At 37.1% G+C, this 23,643-nt stretch overlaps 1 protein-coding gene across 1 annotated transcript in view; it reads right to left on the reverse strand.

Annotated features, from left to right (window-relative positions):
- Positions 1–8,264: 8,264 nt before the first annotated feature.
- The window catches only part of LOC121417633 (MAM and LDL-receptor class A domain-containing protein 1-like), a 35,309-nt gene continuing 19,930 nt past the window's right edge, over positions 8,265–23,643 (reverse strand). Inside the window, exons 12-23 of the mRNA XM_041611371.1 lie at positions 22,688–22,815; positions 21,552–21,756; positions 20,282–20,538; positions 19,613–19,777; positions 18,046–18,292; positions 17,301–17,414; positions 13,812–14,053; positions 12,745–12,853; positions 10,754–10,942; positions 10,112–10,205; positions 9,369–9,426; positions 8,265–8,497 (exon numbers count right to left, since the gene is read on the reverse strand). Coding sequence (XP_041467305.1) covers positions 8,459–8,497; positions 9,369–9,426; positions 10,112–10,205; positions 10,754–10,942; positions 12,745–12,853; positions 13,812–14,053; positions 17,301–17,414; positions 18,046–18,292; positions 19,613–19,777; positions 20,282–20,538; positions 21,552–21,756; positions 22,688–22,815 — 1,847 coding nt within the window. The 3' untranslated portion in view covers positions 8,265–8,458. The remainder of the gene's footprint in view (positions 8,498–9,368; positions 9,427–10,111; positions 10,206–10,753; positions 10,943–12,744; positions 12,854–13,811; positions 14,054–17,300; positions 17,415–18,045; positions 18,293–19,612; positions 19,778–20,281; positions 20,539–21,551; positions 21,757–22,687; positions 22,816–23,643) is intronic.

A 23,643-nucleotide genomic window follows, 5' to 3' on the forward strand; every position in this document is an offset into this window, starting at 1 on the left:
CACATACATTCATTACAAAATTGTGGAAACAGCATTGAAATGTAGGCCTGTACACTCAATTTTGTATTTAATTCGTGTTTCTGAACTCGTTAAGGCAAGCATTTTTTTGTACTTTTAGAAAAGGGATATATTGACTTTATGGAATACACGATAACAATGGGTATACCTGATAAATCAAAATTTGCGAGCGCGCAGCGCGAGCAGATGTTCATATTCATACCATAAAACTGACATTTTTACAGAGCACTTTTTAAAAATCAATTTTTAAATCACACAAAATAATGAAAGATCGATTTCCGAGGTGAAATATGTTTTGTATATTGACTTCCAATTTTGATATTCAAACTCCATATTGAACAATATATGAAAATTACCCAACAGGCATTGCGAGCGCGAGCAAACTTGTATACCCAGTTGTTGTGTATCCGGACGATAAATTTTAGAATGTCATTTGGAAAAAAATACAAGCGAAGTTTCATCAATTATTAGTACAAAATGTTAGGAAAAATTATAAAGAACAAAATAGAAAATTATTACAAGTAATGAATTCATAATTTTAGTGTAATCCACAGACAAAAAAGAAGGCTTCAAAAAGATAGTGTCCGGACACCCGACCCCCCCATCCTATATAGTGACATGAGAGATTTTTTTTATTTTCCAAGTCTTCCCCTCATTTTATTCATCAGTCTTCATCCTCTTTTTGTTCTTCTCTCTTTTCCCTCCTTTTACTTTCCTTCTTTTTTTTGTGGCTCCGCCAATAAGGGGGGCGGGGGGGGGGGGAGGGGGCTGGATCCGCCTATGCCTTGAGCTTGAATTTTTGGTATGAATCTCCAGAAAGCTTTTGTCCGCGAAGTTAGGTCACACTCTTTCGGAACAATCTTCGGCGAAACCCCTTGACCTAGCCAAAATCGACTTCACATTTTCGTCAATATTATTCATTAGTTTACGATCTTGAAGGTAATTTGGTAGGCCAATTTGGCAAGTTCCCCCAAGTCTGCGCACACGCGTATCTGCTAGATTCTAGTAAAAGAAGATAATGCAACGAGCACGAACTTTACACATGCAATACATAGACAGGTTACAAAAGAAAATCTGACTCAAAATGGTGGAAAAATAATGAGTTTAGGGCATTTCATATGACGGCCTCAAAATGCAGCCTTTCTCATCAAAATCCCCGAATCGTCTGCAAAGTGAATGAGTGCGCAGACATGGGGTACCATTTTTTTTTTCAATCTGAAAATGACTGCCAGAGGTTTTTTCCAAGAAATCCTATATTTCTTTCAAATTTTTACAAGATATTTGGTATGATCGGGTGACCAAGCTTCGCGCACTTTTCAAAAAAATTCATCAGGCTTAATATTTTTTCACAAAATATTCATAATTTATACAAAACCAATTCAATAAATAGTTACCACATTGACGGCAAGATCTTAAAAATAAAATCATGGACGAAAATGTAAAGTAGGTCAAGGGGTTTCGCCGGTATCGCGATCTCAAAATTCTATTCCGATCGGCGAATGCGGGCTGTGCTCACCTGGAAAACCGTTCAGAAAAAGTGTGACCTAACTTCGCGCACCAAAGCTTTTGTGGAGATTTAAACAAAAACCCAAGCTCAAAAAGTGAAATATTTATATCGAATTGATGGCAAAATGCTATAGAATCGGTTAATACCACATTTAACTCATATTTTGATGATTTCTGCTTGCAAAATGGTGATATCGTGATGCTTGTTGATTTCTTCAAAACGGGCGCTAGCGGTGACAAATTTGCCGATCTTTTGCCAATATTTTCATGAATACTGAACTCATCCTAAAGAAACTTACACCAAAGGGTAATTTTAGGTCGCTTTTCACGTTGATGATGCCAGATTTTAAGGATATTGGCCACTGGCGTAAATCCGTGTTGATGGGTGGGGGATGACTGAAATATTTTGGCATTTTTTTGCATATGCAAGGAATTGTCATTGATATGTCCACACTGGCGTTCCTTGGGTCACGGCATTGTGGGGGCACCAGCAAATTTTTTGAATCACTGAGTGAGCGCGCGAAGCGCGAGCTGAATTTTTATATATTCACACCTAAAAAGGGACACTATGATCAAATTTATGTAATCGTGATAGGTACCTGTCTTGCTAAACAATGCGAAGCGCGAGCTGAAATTTTCGTATATTTTGACCCCAAACAGCGAGATTTTAAGGAATATACTTTAGGAATCCATTAAGAGTATGCATATCTCACCATAGTCATCTAATGCGAGTGCCAAGCGCTTGCTGATTTTATTAGAATTACATCTGAACACATGAAACACTTTTTGTAGTCTTTGCAATCATGATTATCATACGCATCTTACCAATCAAATATTGCGAGCGCGAAGCGCGAGCTGAAAATTTAGGTAATTCAGACCTGAAGTGGGGCATTCTAAGGTTTCTTTGTAGGAATTAACTAGGACCATATAGGTATTTCATTAACCAAATGGTGCATGCGAGCGCGAAGCGCGAGCTGAAAACTTTTGATATTCAGATCAGAAGGGACATTTTAAGGACTGATTTCAGGAATTCATGAAGAGCAGACATAATCTCATCAATCCACTAATGCAAACGTTATCACGGACAGGAAATGTTTATATACGAAGACCTTAACATGGGGCAATCACTTTTTGAGTCATGTAAAAGAAGCATAATATGTCACTTATGATAACTCAAGTGCTAGGAAATATATTTGGTTTATAATGACTTAAAACGGGATGTTTTAGTACAACAGGATTATATATCTTGTTAAACAGACAATGCGAGCACCAGGAACAATGAAGACGTAGGCCCTGGGCAAATGTTTCATAAAGTTATGATAAAAATGTTTCTTATGTAATTTAACATAAATAATTATAATATAACATTATAGTGAATGATATTTTCTTTTTTCCCACTACGATCCTCTTTCTTTCTCCCTCATTTCTCCTGTTCCCCGTTTTTTTTTTTTTTTTTTTTTGGGGGGACGTGCCCCCCCGTAGTTACGCCACTGTATGTCCATATGGAAAATACCCCTCCGATATTGTTATTTTTTTACCCCATGATGGTTTGACGGTTTTATTAGAGATTACTTCAAAATATTTTGAAATTCCATCTTATAATCCCTCCCCAAAACCCCAACATTGATGAATGGGAAGAAACGGGGGTTTCTCTTCAATGTAATAATAAGGACATAAGTATTTCGTTTGCAAATGGTGAACTGGCTCTTTATTTGCATTTTATGATCCAATAATATTGTTTTATTTGTTAAGCGGTATTTTAGGAAAAATTTTCACCAACAAAACAATTATCTCTTGTGATTTTTTTTCCATTTCTTCCGTAAAAAGTGGGGGGATGTTTGTATGGCAGTGAGTCCAAACTTCGCGGACGGACATTATCTCAAAAACCAGCCAATATCCTTAAAATCTGACATCATCAACGTGAAAAGCGACCTAAAATTACCATTCAGTGAAAGTTTCTTTAGGATGAGTTCAGTATTCATGAAAATATTGGCAAAAGATCGGCAAATTTGTCACCGCTAGCGCCCGTTTTGAAGAAATCAACAAGCATCACGATATCACCATTTTGCAAGCAGAAATCATCAAAAATGTGAGTTAAATGTGGTACTAACCGATTCCATAGCATTTTGCCATCAATCTGATGTAGGCCCTAAATATTTCACTTTTTGAGCTTGAGTTTTTGTTTAAATCTCCACAAAAGCTTTGGTGTGCGAAGTTAGGTCACACTTTTTCTGAACGGTTTTCCAGCACAGCCCGCATTCGCCGATCGGAATAGAATTTTGAGATCGCGATACCGGCGAAACCCCTTGACCTACTTTATATTTTCGTCCATGATTTTATAGTCGGATCTTGCCGTCAATGTGGTAGCCATTTCTTGAATGAGTTTTATATAAATTATGAATATTTTGTGAACAAATTTAAGCCTGATGAATATTTTTGAAAAGTGCGCGAAGTTTGTAACCCCATCATACAGGCCTTCCCCCTTCTCGAAAAGTGGATGATATACCCCCCGGGATTTACGCCAGTGATATTGGCTAGTTTATTAGATAATGACCATCCGCGAAGTATGGACACGCCGCGCGAAGTTTGGACTCACTGCCATACACTTATCAAGAGTAAGTGTATGATGGTGGGCCCCAAGTCTGCGCACCTAACAATTTTAGTTAAGATTGAACATGAATTTCTTCTTATTTCAGAAAATCTTTCAGTTGATAATGTTCCTTACATCATAATGAGTTAGTGTACCAAATATCTCATAAAAATGTGAAAGAAATATATGATTTTCTTGGAAAAAACCTCGGGCAGTCATTTTCAAATTGAAAAAAAAATGGTACCCCATGTCTGCGCACTCATTCACTTTGCACACGATTCAGGGATTTTGATGAGAAAGGCTGCATTTTGAGGCTGTCACATGAAATGCCCTGAATTCATTATTTTCCCACCATTTTGAGTCGGATTTTTTAATGAATACCTGTCTATGTATTGCATGTGTAAAGTTCGTGTTCGTTGCGTATCTCTTTTACTAGAATATCGCAGATACGCGGGTGCGCAGACATGGGGGAACTGACCATACCAAATATCTCATAAAAATTTGAAATATAAGGAACATTATTAACTGAAAAATTAAGTGAAATAAAAAGAAATTCATGTTAAACCTTCACTCAAATTATTAGATCTAGGTGCGCAGACTTGGGGCCCACCATCATACATGTAGCTAATATTTGAATAGATTTTGTATAAAATGTGAATATTATTACGGTAATGTGTTTGAAATTTTGAAATGTCCAAGAAATTTGGACACCCCATCATAGAGCCTTTAGTTTAGAGGTCTAAACTTTTCTAAGACTTTGAGTTTTGAAAATAAATCACTTACTGATGTCGCTGAGGACGATGTGGATGAAGACATCGATATTTTCCCTCCTTCTCGGCGATGTCGACCATTGCTCGATAACGACGACGCCAATGACGAGGTGGATGAAACTCGAGATGATCCCGTTGTCACTTTCTTCGGGGAGGTCACCCTGCTTCGTTGGGTTCGCCAGTTCTCATCATTCGAGTTTCCCTTTTTATGACGCGTGCTCTCCTTGCCCATTTTAATTAGAAATCCATCTTTATTTCCCCAAAAGGATTAAAAAAGGAGAAAAGCGAAGATTCAGAAAAATCCAGCAGCAGACACACACAACAAAGCTCGAACATCCATTTCGGCGCCAAGAGAACAATGCATTGTTATTGTTTTGTTTATTTTTTGTTTCAGCTCGCGCTCGTTCACGTTAATTGCATGCACTTGTTGCGTTGAGCGCGTTGCCATGGAAGATGGCATGCGCGCGCATAAAATTCACAAGCGCGTATGCATTGCCACCGGGGCTTAATCCATACATCATAAAATACTAAGTACACAGTATGCGGACTCCTTTTTCACTTATTGTAGTCTGCAGTGATTTTGCGCACTGCTCTATGAGAATAGGCCTAATTAGGAAAGAGCGCGTGTAGAGTATCCAACCATTTATTATGACGTCATTTCTGATTGATCATTTTTTGCATGGTGTTATGAGAATTATATTCGAAGGGACGATTTGGAGGGGTGGTGTACGGTTCCATTTGCGATCAATTTGCAAACCACAATTGATGAATCGAATTTTGATTATCGCGGGTAGATTCTTCATTCGCGTTTTTTTTTAACCACCTATCATTTTTTCCTAATTTGAATTTCCCTCATATTTCACTCAATATTTCTATTTCCACAATTCTTATCTTTTTTATAATTTCCTTTTCCACCCACTTCATTTCATTCATCCACTTCTTCTTTGTTGTTGTCTTCTTGATTTTTCTCTCCTCTTTCTCTCCTTCTCACCATCTCCTTTTCATTTGTACTCCTCTATTTAAAGGTCAAGTCCACACGGGAAAAATGTTGATTTGAATAAAAAGAGAAAAATCAAACTAGCACAATGCTGAAAATTTTCATTAAAAATCGGATGTAAAATAAGAAAGTTCTGACATTTCAAAGTTTCGCTTATTTTTAACAAAATAGTTATGTGAACGAGCCAGTTACATCCAAATGAGAGAGTCGATGATGTCACTCACTCACTATTTCTTTTGTTTTTTATTGTTTGAATTATACAATATTTCAATTTTACGAATTTGACAATTAGGATCTCCTTGCCTGAAGCACAAAATGTTAAAATAATGGAATTCCACGTGTTCAGGATTGAATGAAACTTCATTTCACATGGCAATGACGAGAAAATCAAAATATTTCATAATTCAAACAATAAAAAACGAAAGAAATAGTGAATGAGTGACATCATCGACTCTCTCATTTGGATGTAACTGGCTCGTTCATATAACTATTTTTTTTAAATAAGCGAAACTTTGAAATGTCACAACTTTCTTATTTTACATCCGATTTTGATGAAATTTTCAGTGTTATGCTTGTTGAATTTTTCTCTTTTTATTCAAATCAACTTTTTGTTGGGGTGGACTTGTCCTTTAATCAGCCACTATATTCTCAATGTATCTATTCACATTATTCGCCAGACTGGAGATTAGCCTTTCTAAATGACTATAGGAATAAATGAGTTGTTACAGATTCATCATTGCCGCATTTTTAATGTCGTTTACACAAGTTTGTGAATTTATTGAAACAATCAAAAGAAACAGAGTATAGTGATATTACAGAACATTTTCAATAGATCTGAGGCGAAACAATTAGAAACTAAATCTTATATTATCATGTTGAAAAAAAAACCCACACAGGTAACTTGTACATCAGGAAACATATATTATATAAAGATAAATGCAGAGACCATCTATCTGAGCAAATTATAAAAGAACAGCATTTGATAGAAATAAAAGGCTTTTCTTCTTTTCCAAAACGAAGTAAACCTTATTTTCCAACAATTAGAGGACTTAAATCATTAGGTAAGCTTTATGGTTTCGGGAGTCTTTATAGGATAGGGTGGTGAGTCAGACATGTAAATGAGAAATCACATGATACGATGATTCCATCCTAATATTAATCAGGTTAAACTGTTAAGAAATGTACGTCCTAGATTTATGTAGTTTTATCAAACGAAATTATTCAGGCATTTTGAAGGGGAGAAAGAGATAATGTCCTTTCTTTGAAATTAGGTTAATATTTGCTTCGTTCTTTAAATATTTACCTATTTATCATTTAAACATGAAAAAAAAATCTTCGGTTCTGGCAACCCTCAAGCATATCAAGGCAAGTAAAGAGAAGGGCACTAAAGAAAGCCATGGAGATAAAAGAGGTATAGAAAAAAAAAGAGAAAGAAAAAAGGAGTAATCTCAACTCGGGTTTGATTTAACTTCTGGATAGCGTTTCATCAACATTTTTGTCTGCCAAGTTGTCAGATCTAACAACTTTCCTTAACTTTGATTGACAGAGAAGCAATGATACTATAAAACTCTCGGATGAAATTGAAACAGGACTTGTAATATAAAGTTGTTAGATCTGACACTCGGACAAAAATGTTAATGAAACGCTTCCCAGGTGCGGTGGGGGTGTGTGTGAGTGTGTATGTGAGAGAAGAGAGATACACTGTTAAAAAATTTATCCTTAAAATAAAAGAAGTTCCTGCAGCAGAGTCTCGAGAACACCTGTAATCTTACCAGATTGTGTAATCTTACAGGAAATTGGTATTTGGTGTATGGAACCTTACAAATTTCCTTTAATAAAACACCCTTTTCCCCCTTATAAACAGAACTGTTCTGTTAGATTGCAAAAAAATCCTGTTTTATGAATTTACAGAATGATTCTGTTATTGCTTTTTGCAAAATCTTCTTTCTTTTTTCTGTAAAATCAGGGTTTTTTAACAGTGTACAGAAGTGGGGGGGGGCTATTTCACTGACAAACATAATGTTGTTTTGAGCACTTGGAGCCTTTCACAAAAGAAAATCCTTCCACGTCATGAGAGATGTAAAGCTGATGACGTCAATCTTCCTTAAGGCCATCGCACACCTTACGACTCATTTTCTCATTTGCTCATTTTCTGAAAATGTGAATGGAACATGTCATTTTATTTGAAGTTAAAATTAATTGAAAGAATACTAATATAACCATTCTGTAAGATTGTAAGCCTTTATTTTGGAGTAAAGGCGAAATTGGTTTCAAATCGTAGCCAATTGTACGACTGCTATGACGTCATTACGACTAGATATTAAATTTGCTTTTATTCTAAGACGGATGATATCATATAGTCACAGATTTGAACATAGGGATTGGTATGATTTCGAACATTAGACAGTAAGATATTCCAAGTCTCAATAGTAGCATCAAATTCTACTACATTTTACTCCAAAATTGAGTCGAAGACCGTAAGGTGTGCGGTTGCCTTTAATCTAAGCTTGAGTCCACAAAGCACACCCCTTTCCAAACAGTTACAGCACCTGGTTGGGTTATACGGTCCGATGCCTGTTATGTTGTGGTGTCTTGATTGTCCATGGTGTTTGCGAACTAAAAGAAAGAATTAAAAGCGACTTAAACGTAAATCATTGGATGAAAATAAGGTATCAGTGCTTGCGGTGCATAATCAAGAATCCGGTAAGCCCGTAACACAAAGATTAGCGATGGATCGTACATACGCTTTATTTTCACCAGTACCTGTACCCAGCAAAAACTGTGGTGTTAACCGGTGTACATAGAGGACCACACCAGTTATTTTACACCGGTGTTAAATTGGTGGTGTTAGTTTTACACCTATAGGTGTTATTACAACACCTATGGTTGTTGCATTTACACTCTTTGGTGTTATGTTCAATATCTAGGGTGTTATTTCAACACCACAGGGTGTGGTCCTCTATTAACACCAATTGGTGTCAGTTTTAACATCACAGTTTTTACAGTGTACACTGCAGTCAATGCAATTAATCATAGAAAAATCTTCTTAGATGATTGCTAAGCTTTGAGTTATGTGCCGTGGTGCCTTGGGAGTCACTTTATTTGTTTCTTTGTATTTACTTCTTTCCCCTTTATTTATTTTTATATAAAATCATACTTATTTCATATATTCATACATGTGTCTATAATAATTATGTTTTCCTCTTAATGAAACAATCAAAACTGCTTAAAAATAATGCATATCAGTTCTATAAGATGTCATAACTGTAATAATCCTTGTTTGATTTTGATCAAATTTACTGCCTACTATCTGTGTGATTTTTTTGGAATAATCTGTTTAAATCATATCATTTTAACCCACAGTACCCCTTAAAGCCAAACTATATAGAGCCATTTCGCATTTAGTAATTGTATTGCGCTGTATAGTCCGACCTCTTATCAAAAGCTTTTAAAGAAAGATGTTTCACCATCTTTCGATTTTCATTACCTGAATCGAATCAGAGGTTTTGCTATAACTAGGGATGTCAACTTCATCTGATAGATATCTATAATATCGAAATGTGAGAAGAAAAAGGACGAGGAAGAAAAAACACACATCTCTATTACGACAGAAGGTGCAAAAATGTAATTTTAGCTTCGTGCGGTTGGACATAATTAAAGGCGAAGTACACCCGGAAGAACAATTTTGCTTTAAAAATACTCGAAAAAATGATGAAATTATTATTAATTATTATTATTATTATGTGTGTGTGTGTGTGTATTTAAGTTTTGTCAGACGTGTATCAATCAAATATGATTATTTACATCTGGGACCGACCTTTAATGCCACCATCCGAAAGACGTGACCAGGGCTCGAACCTCTGCATCAGTTTGTAACTACCCACATAGCTTGAATTACAGGCGCACGCCACAACGCCCAGTATTATTATTTTTATCATTATTATTATTATTATCATTTTTATTATTTATTGAAAACTAATGAAAATCGGGGCAGTTGGCATTTCGGATCTACAAGTATGTGTTTTAGTACAAGCTGGAATAGACCATCGTATAGCATAATTATAATTGCAATCGATCGCTTAAGCATTAAATTAAGAGAAAATCACAGCTATAAATGTAGCTGGAACATGATGTCTATTTTTTACACTTCGAAAATTAATAGTTATCAGGTAGTCGTTGTACAGTAAAATGTTGTTTGACAATTCTTATTGGAAATAACATGTCTGTTACCTTTTTCGATTTTTGGTCCAGAAAATGAGAGATAGAACGACGAGACCTATAAGAATTACACCGAACACGGCTGACAGAGAGGCGATAAGAGCAGCTATTGAGAGAAAAAAAAAACGAAATAGAAAAACAAAATTCACACATTTTAATAATAATACTAATTATACTTGCTTATATAGCGCTTAATACTTACTTTGTCAGAAGTCTCTAAGCGCTCTACAGTTACTATATATGCAGCATAATTACCGTGGCCTTGCAAGTGCAGCTGTTACGCGCGCTGCGTTTCAAGGAATGAATTCCTGCCAGGTACCCATTTACCTCACCTGGGTTGAGTGCAGCACATTGTAGATCAATTTCTTGCTGAAAGAAATTACGCCCTGGTTGGGATTTGAACCCACGACCACCTGTTTCAAAGTCCGGAGACTAATCTACTGGGCCATAACGCTCCAACGCTCATTTAAAAAATATTTCTAGCTAGATTCGATTTTTTACTGGATCCAAACTATGAACATTATTATCATTATCATAATTTATTGTTATTGTAATTATTATTATCCTGATTAATATCATTGTAATCATTATTATCATTATTGTCATTATCATCATCAGCAGCGGCAATATTATCATATTATTATGATCACTGACTATTCGGAGAATTTTCCGGTGGATCATCGTTTTCTTCCACTGTCGTTTTCACATCATTTGTTGTACTCTCTGGCACCCCTCTAGTTGATTGAGTGGTCACGGTGGTAGGGCGTGTTGTTGTTGGTATGCCATTTGTTGTAGGAGGCTGGGACTGAGTAGGCTTAGATGACGTCACAATAGAAGTAGTCGCTATACGAATTAATAGTGTAAATTCAGGTGAAAAATAAGTAGTTGCTATATACGAGTCAAGTAGCAAGAATTAGGTGAAATACAAACACGATGTTTCCAGCCCATTACATCAATTATTTAGATTACACGGGATATGTCAGATTAAATTTTTGCAAGAATAAAGCACATTTAAACCAAATTTTAAAACCAATAGTAACAAGTGGAATGCCTCTGGCCGTCTCACCTGCATCACGCAATTCAATATAGCAGCAGTGCTGACTTTGAAAACTACATGTACTCTAACTCGCACAAGATGTTCAGTGATACTTGATTACTCTTATGTCCACGTTTTATGAACTAGACCAATAAACTTTCAGAGATATGATGGTTATTCAACAAAAAACCCCAACATGGCCAAAGTTCATTGACCTTACATGACCTTTGACCTTGATCATGTGACCTGAAACTCGCACAGGATGTTCAGTGATACTTGATTACTCTTATGTCAAAGTTTCATGAATCAGATTTACAAACTTTCAAAGTTATGATGGTAATTCAACAGATATACCAAATTCGGCCAAAGTTCATTGACCTTTGACCTTGGTCATGTGACCTGAAATGCGTACAAGATGTTCAGTGAAACTTGATTACACTAATGTACAAGTTTAACAAACGAGACCAATAAACTTTTAAAGTTATGATGGTAATTCAACAGATAACCCCAATCCGGCCAAAGTTCATTGACCCTAAATGACCTTAATTATGAGACCTGAAACTTGCACAAAATGTTCAGTGATGCTTGATTACTATTATGTCTAAGTTTCATGAATCAGATTCATAAACTTTCAAAGTAATGATGGGAATTCAACAGATACCCCCAATTCGGCCAAAGTTCATTGACCCTAAATGACCTTTGATTTTGGTCATGTGACATAAAATTCATGCAGGATGTTCAGTGATACTTGTTTAACCCTATGTCAAAGTTTCATGAACTAGGTCTATATATTTTTTAAGTTATGATGACATTTCAAAAACTTAACCTCAGGTTAAGATTTTGATGTTGATTCCTCCAACATGGTCTAAGTTCATTGACCCTAAATGACCTTTGACCTTGGTCATGTGACATGAAACTCTAATAGGATGTGTAGTAATACTTGATTAAGCTTATGGCCAAGTTTCATGAACTAGGTCTATATACTTTCTAAGTTATGATGTCATTTCAAAAACTTAACCTCAGGTTAAGATTTGATGTTGACGCCGCCGCCGTCGGAAAAGCGGCGCCTATAGTCTTACTCTGCTATGCAGGTGAGACAATAAAATGAAGGATAATTTTATTACTGCAAAATTGTACTAAAGTGGGTGATCGCTCAACGTAAACAAACACACCCAAAAGTAAAGTTAATATAGATATAAATAACAAGACAAAATAAAAAATAGTAAAAAATGCGAATCAAAGAAAAAAAAAATGAGATAAGGGAACATACTGTATGATTACATCGGTAAAATAGTGACATATTTATGCCATGATTAAAAAATGTTGCACTGTAAAAGGTACTCCACTTAATTTGAACCTTTAACATCATTCAAAGAAACAGAAGTAAAATCCTCTTTTAGAGATGCTACGTTATAAAAGTAAATTAACATAACATCATCCTTAAGTAAAACAATGTAGGCAAAAGAAGACCTAAAATAACTTCCTGTTAGTTGAACTTAATATAGTATTTGATTTAAATCACAAACACATTATTATAAACAAAACGAATATTATATATATATATACACCAACACACACACACACACACACCCACACGAGAATCTCTTACTTTGGGAAGTCGTAGTTGGGATTTTCCTGTCGCATTGGATATATGATATACCATCTAGAGCCATGAATTCACCATCGGGAGGCAAGAAATATAAATGATCGAATGCAAGCTGAAATAAACATAACATTCAGGAATTAAATGTCAAAGTTATTGTGGAAGAGAACAAGGGCGAAAATCATATAAGATTTGATTTACGCATGCTCTTTCTCGAGAAAATTTTAAAAAGATCCTGCGCAGATTAATTTTTCTACGTCATTCAAATATAAGCATTTGTCTGCACATGCCCAGTCCAGGGGGGCGTTTCATCAATATTTTCGGCCGACAAGTTGTCAGATCTGACAACTTTCCATGATTCTGATTGGTTTAGAAGCACTGTTACTATAGCAACTGTCGGATAAAACAGGACTTGTCGGATAAAACGTCTGACAAGTCCTTTCATGAAACGCTCCCCTGAAAACAAAGCAAACCAACTGCAGCATGCGTAGTCATGAGGGAATGTACAACAGAACATGCGCAGATCTATTTTCATTCAAATCAAACGAAGATTGATTTATCTGCGCATACATCGATTCTCATTTTATGCCTACAGCATGAATGCACATTTCACACGAATGAGAGAACAACACATGTACATGACACAATATTGACTCATGTTTTTTTGCGCGTTCCGTAAATGTAGGCCTATTGATTTAATCCTCGTAAATCAAAGTATTATCAATAATATCGATTAGAATAATAACAACAATAGTGATAATAACTGGATTTAAAAAACGTTGTTTGCCTGAGGATACAAAGCTCTGCGCTACCTATATTATGCGCCGAAGCGTTTGAGGACTTTCTTCCTACCGGGTACCGATTTACCTGACCCGGGTTGAGTGCGGCAAAATGTGGGTAAATTTCTTGCTGAAGGAAAACACGCCATGACTTGGAATCGAACCCATGTCTCCCTCAGATTGAAAGACGAGAGTCATAATTACAAGATCACGACGCCTCCAATTACACACAGAACTGCGAAGCTGAGCTTTATGACATTTGTGTATGAAGATAATTGGTGGCCAATACTCTACCTTAAACTGGAAAGTGAACTCTCCGACGATCACCGTGGCCTTCTCCCATCGGCCCGCCGAATCTCTCCCGCTGAAGAAAGCAAGCTGAGGTCCCGATACCACGTAGACTCGCAGCTCCAACTGCGCGGATGAATTGCTCATGTAGTAAAAGAGCTCTACTTGACAATGCGGACCGGAAGGGCCTACTGGAGGCGTGGTCAAAGTGTTGGCTCCATAGCTGCTCTCTAAGTAGTACCCTGGTGCTGGATTATTTTGATTTGATTTGATTTGATTATTTTAGATAACGATCGATCATGATTGTCAACGCCACTTTTCATTTTTTTTCTTATCATTTCATACATCTTGTTAATATTTCATTTTGTAATTGCTGAAACACATTAGTATTAATTTCCAGTATATTTGAAGTTTGATGTATGATTTGTATAATCATACTTGTTATGGATGATCATGTTTCAAATAGTTTGTACAACTTGCTTATGGAATTTGAGAGAATACAATAAAACATCCTTAAAAAGACAAAAAACAAAAAACGCATGCTTAGATGGTACAATCGTCACTCTCATCAAAAGCATTAGAGATGCAAAGCAAAATTTCGTTAGGATTTTTTGACTGCCTTTCCAGTTTTCAGGAGGTATGTTCACATCTAATGCTGATAATGTTCTTGTGTAAACATTGCATATAGACTATACACTGCAAAATACCGGTGTCAGTTTAACACCATCCCGGTATCTGTATCGGAAAACGCTAGGGAAGTGTTGAAACAACACCACTTAAGAATCAAACCGATGTTGGTTTAACACTGATGAGTGCCGTTAATGGCTATTTGGTGTTGAAGCCGAAATAGTGTTTTTAACACATCTCTGGTGCTTTCCTGTACAGAGGCCGAGTTGGTGTTAAAGTAACACCTGTATTTTTGCAGTTCATATGCATCATATCGGAAACAGTGTCCGTGGAAATGTTAAGTCTGAACTAGGAGAATGAAACCATTGGAACAAGATAGCTTGTGTGAAAACAGAAAAATCAAAGAAACAGATCAACAAAAGTTTGAGAAAAATCGGACAAATAATGAGAAAGTTATGAGCATTTGAATATTGCGATCACTATTGCTATGGAGATAGCAAATTAGCAATGCGACAAAGATGTGTGATGTCACTGATGAACAACTCTCCCCATTACTTTAGTATATATTTCACTTGAATTGCCTCTTTTATCACATCTATCCATACATCATGTGTTCTTTCTACATGAGGGCATGTAATACATATTTTTCTTTAAGAATACATCATGGATAAAGAGTTTGTATCATCATAAGAAAAAGCAAAAAGAGACATTTTGAGGGTATTTTATAGTCCACCAAAGGGAAAGCTGTTCATCAGTGACATCACACATCCTTGTCGCATTGCTAATGGGAGGATCTCCATAGCATTAGTGATTGCAATATTCAAATGCTCATAACTTTCTCATTATTTGTCCGATTTTTCTCAAACTTTCTTTATTCTTATTCTTTGATTTTTCTGTTTCTACACAAGCCTATTTCTTCCAAAGGTTTCATTCCCCTTTAAGTCTGAACTATGACTGATGTATTGAGAAGGTAATTCGTGACCAAAAAATTGTTCTAATTTTGTCGTTTTCATCACAACGGTGATTCAGCCTGAAAACATGAAACTAAAGGACCGACATGAAACTAAAGGACCGACAAGACTAGTTCAGACAGGATGCGCAGATGTGTCATTCGTCAATTTCATCCTCATGACTGGATTAGACACACAAAGCGAAAAAATCCTTAATTCTTTATTTGGCTATGTCAAGTGCTCTCCAGTTTTCATGAAGTGATTTCTTATTTTTTTTTTGTTGTAGACCTATATCATGCATCATTTTGCACTGTATAAGTAAAATTTTATGTCTGGTGGGTGTGTCATAAAGCTGTTCGTAAGATACGAATGACTTTACGCACGACTGGTGATATCCTTTCTTGTGCTATGTGATATCCCTATGTAAATTGAGATATGACCTGAGAACATATGTTCCAGTCGTACGTAAAGTCATTCGCTTTATGAAACACCAACCTGGACCTACTGAAAAGGCAATATAGGCGTACGTGAAAAAACTCTGTATCGTCATTTTATAGTTTTGAAACAACTTCGATTCACCGTAAAAACAAGCAGCAGGGTCGACGAAACATCTCATGCGCAGATGGTCCGATCATCAATTTTATATTATATATATATATATATATATATATATATATATATATATATATATATATATATATATATATATATATATATATATGAAGGCATTAATTGTGCAAAACGAAATTTCCTTTATTGGCTGTATGCCCGGCTCTACAACTTTCATCGTATAGTGCTTTCATATCTACTGCTGATATCTTTACATAAAGACCAGGGCCCCGTCTTACAAAGAGTTACGATTGATCCAATCAATCCTAACTCCATGGAAATCCATCAGTGTCATAATTTTTTCTGCAGGAGATATGTACAATGTCCTTTGTAAACAAAGAGAACACAGCAAAAACTGTGGTGTTAATCGGTGTACATAGAGGACCACACCAGTTATTTTACACCGGTGTTAAATTGGTAGTGTTAGTTTTACACCTATAGGTGTTATTACAACATCTTTTGTTGTTACATTTACACTCTTTGGTGTTATGTTTAATCTCTAGGGTGTATTTTAACACCTCAGAGTGTGGTCCTCTATTAACACCGATTGGTGTCAGTTTTAACACCGCAGTGTTTACAGTGAAGCACAGTGAATTTTCCAGAAAACATTGAATGCATGAATGTACATCATAGAAAGCATTTTGAACAATTATGCATAGCAGGGGAGCGTTTCATCAACATTTTTGTCCGACACGTTGTCAGATCTGACATCTTCCTTTGATTTTGATTCGCTGAGAGACACTGTTACTATGATAACTGTCGCATAAAACAGGACTTGTCGGATAAAACGTCTGACAAGTCCTTTCATGAAACGCTCCCCAGATGTTGACATTGCTGGCCCCGTCTTACTAAGAGTTGAGATTGATCCGATCACCTTCAAATGTATGGAAATCCATCGATGCCATATAATTTCTACAGGAAAGAATTTGCAATGAATCGATAAATACTGCATATCTAGAAATATTTTGCCCAAACATGCATTTAAGATGTAAATGTTGCTGGCTTTCCATAGTTGTTTGATCGGATCAATCGCAAGTATTCGCAAGACCCCTGTTTGCATTATGAACCATCGATGTTCAAATAAGCTGGATTAAGCTCACTGTGCGCTGCCGCCAGGGCTGCCGCCCGCACGGCACTGACGGAATGGAAATATTGTGTACCATTGTGCGCGCTTGACCTATATTGAAGTACCTTTTTGGACCCAAAAAGAGCGCGTTGCAGCTCTATTCACCTAATTAATGAAATCATTGATAGATATACCGTCAATGCATTTTTTCTGGATGAGGAGTATGAAATTATTTTACTCTACCTGCAGGGTTCGAATAGTGATCGGTTGGGAGATAACCCGGATCCGAACCAGCTTCCCTTCGACGCCAGCCGAAATGAACAGAGCCACAGAAATCCTCATCAAATTCACAGTTTCCTTTAAAATGGTGAAAAATAACAAATTAATTTAACGGCTCGCTCTACATATATTTTATGGTAATTTGCGAACGCTGAAGACAAAATAAAAAAATTATGCACTTTCGGATGAACTACGCTAAGTATATTGGACACAAATTATTCGTGATTTTTTTTGAGTAGTTGCTAACAAAAGGAATTAGTCAGTTACAGACCAAAAGCAATGTAGGGCCTTTGAATAAGCACATCCCGTAAACGAAATCCTACACACCCAACCATACCCAAACCTGCATCATAACCATAGAGACGTATTAGTATATATATATCTCTATGATCCTAACGCAATGACATCTACTCACACAAGTACATACATCAACCACGCACGCACACACAAGCATACTTCCACGTGCAGTCACCCCTACACACACAGCCACACCCCCTCACACATTCCCACACACACATCCTTTCCACATTTAGTTGAATCCAAAACTTTACTTTTTAAATTTCTAATTAGGTTTTTTTGATGCACGCGCACACAAGCATAATTCTCAATTGCAGCCAACGGCTTTCACACACACACACACACAGCGCCTCCTAAATGGATGTTTCTAAAACTGATTTTTTTTTTCTTATAAGATTATTTTTTGACCTACCGCAGAATCTTTCGTCCATAGAGTTATAGCACTGGGTCAGGAAATCGCAGACCTCGTGTTCTCTCACGCACTGGCCATCCCCGCATTGGAAGTCGTCTTCGTTCGGACAGGGCGCCAGGGTGCTCGGACCAGGGGTCGTGGACCCGATAGGAAGGGGATCTTCGGAGAGGTCACAGTTCAAAAAGCTGACGTCATCGATCGCAATGGCAGCTTCGGGCCCTTCGCCAACTTTCGCTTCGATGATAACCTATTGACACGATAAAGTGTGTACGTATGAAAATACGCTCTTTTGTGTAGGATTTTGTCATGTTAACTGATAATTAAACCCATGCTTAACTCCAGACGAACGCAATGGAACGTTGTCATTCATTTCTCTAGTATTATTACAAAGTTTTTGAACCAAAAAAATGTTGGACTTCATCTACCCGTTTTGTCTTTAAATTCTCATCTGATAATGGATACTTTTCGTCACAGAATTGGAATTATTTGTAATTGATTATTTAGATGTCAACAAGCACTACGTCAAAAAGTAGTTGCTCTGTTTATAAGTTCTTGATTGAACTAAACCAATAAGAAATCAGATTTAATATATCTTTAAGATAGATGCCAGGGTAGGTTTCATGCTTGTAAAAAAAACGGGAAAGCTACAAACGACCAAGAGAATCTAGTAGAATGTTAGGTACTACATAAGTGTTCCATCCCACTCCTGACACCAGAAATCAACTACAAGATGTCTCATATAGTAAACAAAAAAGCATTTCTAAAGTTTCAATGGAAAGAAATCTAATGCGGTGACACAATCACATTTTGATATTTATGAAAGACTATAATCATTTGAAAACTAAGTGTTGAAATAAATCATGGAAGTCATGAAGGCATGGACTTCTCTTGGCAATGTGAAATGAGGTCATTTGTTTTTCTTCAAAATAATTCGATATTGTCTACGATTTGCACATTGTAATAACTATAAGCTGTCACACTGTCATGCAGGATGATACGTAAATAGTTAACAGGATGGATATTTTAGATTTATCTTCATTGTAATAAAAAGTATTAACGGGAAATATGACATGGGTCTCGTAACACAAAGATTAGAGATTAATAAGAACACTTTATTTCCACGATTAATTGTACATTGTAGTAAATGAAATCAATCGTAGAAAAATCTTCTACGATCACTGCTAAGCTTTGTGTTACGGGGCCAGTTCTTATCCTTAAAATCTAGGAATCAATAAAATAAACTATTCAGATATCAAACTAGCCTCTGAAAATAGCTTTCTTTCGTGTTAAAGCTTAGGCTCATTCGAGCATTATGCATATTAATCAAACTATTTAAGACATGAAGACACTTGTCTTACAATGGGAGAAATTGTACACTGTAAGAAATGATTTGCTTATTTAGCACTTACAGTACTTGTTTAGGGACTGCACTACTAGTGCCTATTTTATAGTTCAAATCTAAACTAGAAAATCAACACTCGTAGTGCAGTCACTACCTATACAAGCACTATAAGTGCTAAATTACCACATCATTTTTACAGTGTATTAGCTTGAAAGTCGAACTTACTTGGAAATTGTCAAGAACGATCAAACTCTCATCAATATTGATGAAACTGTCGCTCGCAAAGTTAGAATAACTACGGACAAGACTTAGAGCACCACCATTGGTCGTCCTGGTATATATATTTAAGGTTCCAACGTCAGGACCATTGCCAAAAATGAAGAGCCGTATCTGCGTGCGTGCGTGGAAACAATATTTGTTAAACATTTTAGAAGACCATACTTCCTCAAATATTATCATGATACGTATCAAAGCATGAAGTATGATAACAAATTTTAATTCACGATCTATATCGTCAAGGAAACAAGAACGTAATGTTGGTAGAGATTCTTTCAAACACTCTTAAGATGAAGTGCACAATCGGCATTCTTAAGAATATCCTAAAGTGATTGTTTTTCAGGTGCAGAACTTGAAGTGCTGAAACAGCACGTCACGTACACTGAGCACCCCAAGTGCAGTTGATATACCGCGGGTATATACGAGCTCTTGAAGATGCAAAAGTACTGATTTTAGCACATTATTTTTTAAGATTGGATATTGGACTCCGACTCTAACATAATTCCAAATGTAACGATGTATAATTATGTTAACTATTTCATTATTTATCTTGGATCAGTTCTTAACGTCTCTGTGAAAATGTCCATTCGACAACGCAGATTTGGTTGTAGAACTTACGGTGCACGTCGACGCTATTCCTGTTTCTAGAAAAACCGGGGACGCCATCCTTGCAACGTCCCCTTTGTCTCTCCCGAAGGCTTCGGCCAGCAAGTAGTATCCGCTGGCTCCATTGGTCGTGTGATCTCTGGTCGGTGCGTACTGTTTGTCGGGAACGTGGACACTGGCCGTACGAATCCAGGGGTAGTCCCAAGGAATATGTGAGAAGGAACATAGATTGGTCTCGAAGTTACATCGGGCTGTGTGTCTATCAGGATCTAGGAATTATCAAACACAGATGTTGATTTTGTGACACGACATTATGCCCGTGAGACATTTTGCTCGGGAGAGTACCGAAGCGATGTCGTCAGCTGCCATGGTGTCATGGCGACCTGGTTCTAAGAAATGAACCCATGCAATTAATGAAAACGTGTTTTTCATAGGAGAAATGGCTGCTTTCGAAATTGGATCACTTGCAACCAAATGTTCAGACAAGCCAAAGTCATACAAATGTGTACAGACGATCGTCAACTGCGACTCTGTTTAGAACAAGCCCGCCATTGGACACCATGGCAACTGTCGTCACACTCCGGTACTCTATTAGAATGGCATAGGATAGGATCGTAATCGAGTTTTTGGTTCCGAATACTCTAAAGATCAGGATTAGGGTTTATTTACTTCTGGAAGTTCGGTGTTATGTTTGGCGTAATGTGCATGTTTTCCGTCGAAGCAATTGTCGCCGGAGCAAATGTCATGGAATAGGACGATATTAGTTCACTGTTCCTATTCATTTGGTCCTATATTAAAAGTATAAATGCGTGAGTTAATGTTAACCGTTACTGCTCTACCTGCCGACTGACAAGGCAGTCAGTGATATCATGGTGTCAGGAGTGGAATACCTGTGACAGTGGGATATAATTATTGAGCAACAGACCTTCTGATTATGGCGTAATAATTTCATAGCGCCCCCTCCCCCCTCAGAGGAAAATGAATGAGAGCAAATAGAGTTGCCAGAGATGCGCCATTGCAGATCATTAACACGTGCAACGCAATGGACCGAAGAGCCCCTGAGATGCCGGCGCGACAACGTCAATGCATGTTAAAGGTCTATATAGGGCCTACCCTCACCCGTTTCATGAGCTACAGGGCATTTTTGAGCAAGATTGCATTTGAGCCTGGGCATCCGAATTTTCCGAATTGTACTCCAGGGGAATCTTTTAAGTATAGAACTGCTTTACAAGAGGAAAATAAGGGATTTCATATTGCATCGCCCCCCCCCCCCCCTACATACCGCACATGATCTCATCCGAGTAGTCGCCGCAGTCATCAGTGAAATCGCAGACGTCACTGAAGAAAACGCACGCCCTGTTCGAGCAGCTGAACTCGCTAATACATGTCTCCTCTGGTTCGGGGAAGCCACATCTGATCATTGTGACGTCACTGATGGCTGTAACCCCGGGGGTTCCCCCAATGTAATGTGTCGCTAAAAAGTTAAACTGGTAAGGAAAAGGAAAGAAATCATGCTTAATGATAAATGAAGTTCACTCTTTGTTGTAAATTAGCAGAAAACCCATTATAGATTAAGGAAGTTATTAAAATTTTAAGGATTTGTGACGTCATGAACGAGCAGCTGCCCATTATGTTATGAAAGTACTAGTACAGTAAATTTTCTGAGAAAATGACATTTCATTGATTTGTTTTAACCATACAATATGTACGAAAGCTGCTCGCATATGACGTCACAATATGGACCCTGACTTTTAACTGGATCAACAGGTTGCAGGTCTACAATTAAAGAAAAAAGTGCAAGGGATAGAATTTAATTGAATATTAAACGATATATGGTGTCAATATGAAGTGCTAAAGAAGAGTAAATTTTCGAGATTAGTCTGATATAAAATCACCATTAATTGGGAGTGAAGAACATTTTTTTGTGGGGAGGGGGGGTGTTCTCTTTTAAAAAAGAAAAGCCCTTTATTTTGGTAAACCTGGACCCGCGTCTGATCATGATTATGTACCTCATCCCATCCAAAATCTTTGCCCAGTTTTCGTCTCATATTATTTTATTGTATAACATTTTATAATAGATTTACAATTATTGATATGAGTTGAGGTGAATGAAGTGATGGGTCTGTGAAGTTATTCATCGATGTACCTGGAATGGATGACTAATGCGTCCCACAGATAGGACTGCTGGCTGCCAAGAATCAATGGTAGGCTTAGCAGCTCGGTAGAGGGCCCTTATTTTGGTAAACCTGGACACGCGTCTGATCATGATTATGTACCTCATCCCATCCAAAATCTTTGCCCAGTTTTCGTCTCATATTATTTTATTGTATAACATTTTATATAGGTTTACAATTATTGAGATGAGATGAGGTGAAAATGAATGAAGTGATGGGTTTGTGAAGTTATTCATCGATGTACCTGGAATGGATGACTAATGCGTCCCACGGATAGGACAGCTGGCTGCCAAGAATCAATGGTAGGCTTAGCTGCTCGGTAGAGGGTCGTCTCTTCTTCAAAATCACTTGTATAGGTCACCATGAGAGTGTCTGTAGAAACAAGATATGGGTTGCTTTTCATATCGTTACTCGTACACATTTAGGAAAAAAGACCAAGTAAATATAGCTGAAACACTGGCAAGAGTAGAAGATTGATATTTTTAATTTTAAAGATGAAGATAAAGAAGAAGAAGGAGAAGAAGAATAAGGAGGAGAAGAAGAAGGAGAAGAAGAAGAAGAAGAAGAAGAAGGAGAAGAAGAAAAAAAAGAAGAGGAGGAGGAAGAAGGAGGGGAATAAGAAAAATAAGTGTAAAAGAAGATAAAAGCAGTAGTGGTGGTAGAAGAAGAATTAAGAAGAAGAAGAAAAATACGATTATGAAGAATGCTTGTGCGCCTAGGTAGCCAAGCTAAAGCCAGGGTAATAATAGCAGTGCCCGTTCGGAACTGAAGCGGCTACCCTTGGAAAACATACCGTTATTATTATTATTATCCCCGGGGGGGCCACTTACATTGACGAGTGGATACCATGCGCGACCAAAAAAACACGTAAAAAGGATGTCTTTTTCACGATAGGCCACGTTACGTACGTAACGTGATAAGGGTGTCAAAAACACTAAAATAATGAAAAAAGGGTGTCCATTTCGTTAGGAAAATTACGTGCTTAGGGTCGAATTTGCGGGGATGATAAAACAAAGTTAAAATGTCTTAAAAAGGATGTCCTTTTCGCCCCAACACTTCGTGTTTAGAGTTCGATTTGCGCGAGGTGTAGAAGCTTGGTTGTACAAAACCAAATAAGACCAAAAGCCGACGACCGAATGACCCGTAACAATAATACATTCCTGTACGTGTTTAGGGGTTCATTTAAGGGAATATTTGCCA

This window comes from Lytechinus variegatus, chromosome 6 (genome assembly GCF_018143015.1).
Source record: "Lytechinus variegatus isolate NC3 chromosome 6, Lvar_3.0, whole genome shotgun sequence".
Classification (NCBI taxonomy): Eukaryota; Metazoa; Echinodermata; class Echinoidea; order Temnopleuroida; family Toxopneustidae; genus Lytechinus; species Lytechinus variegatus.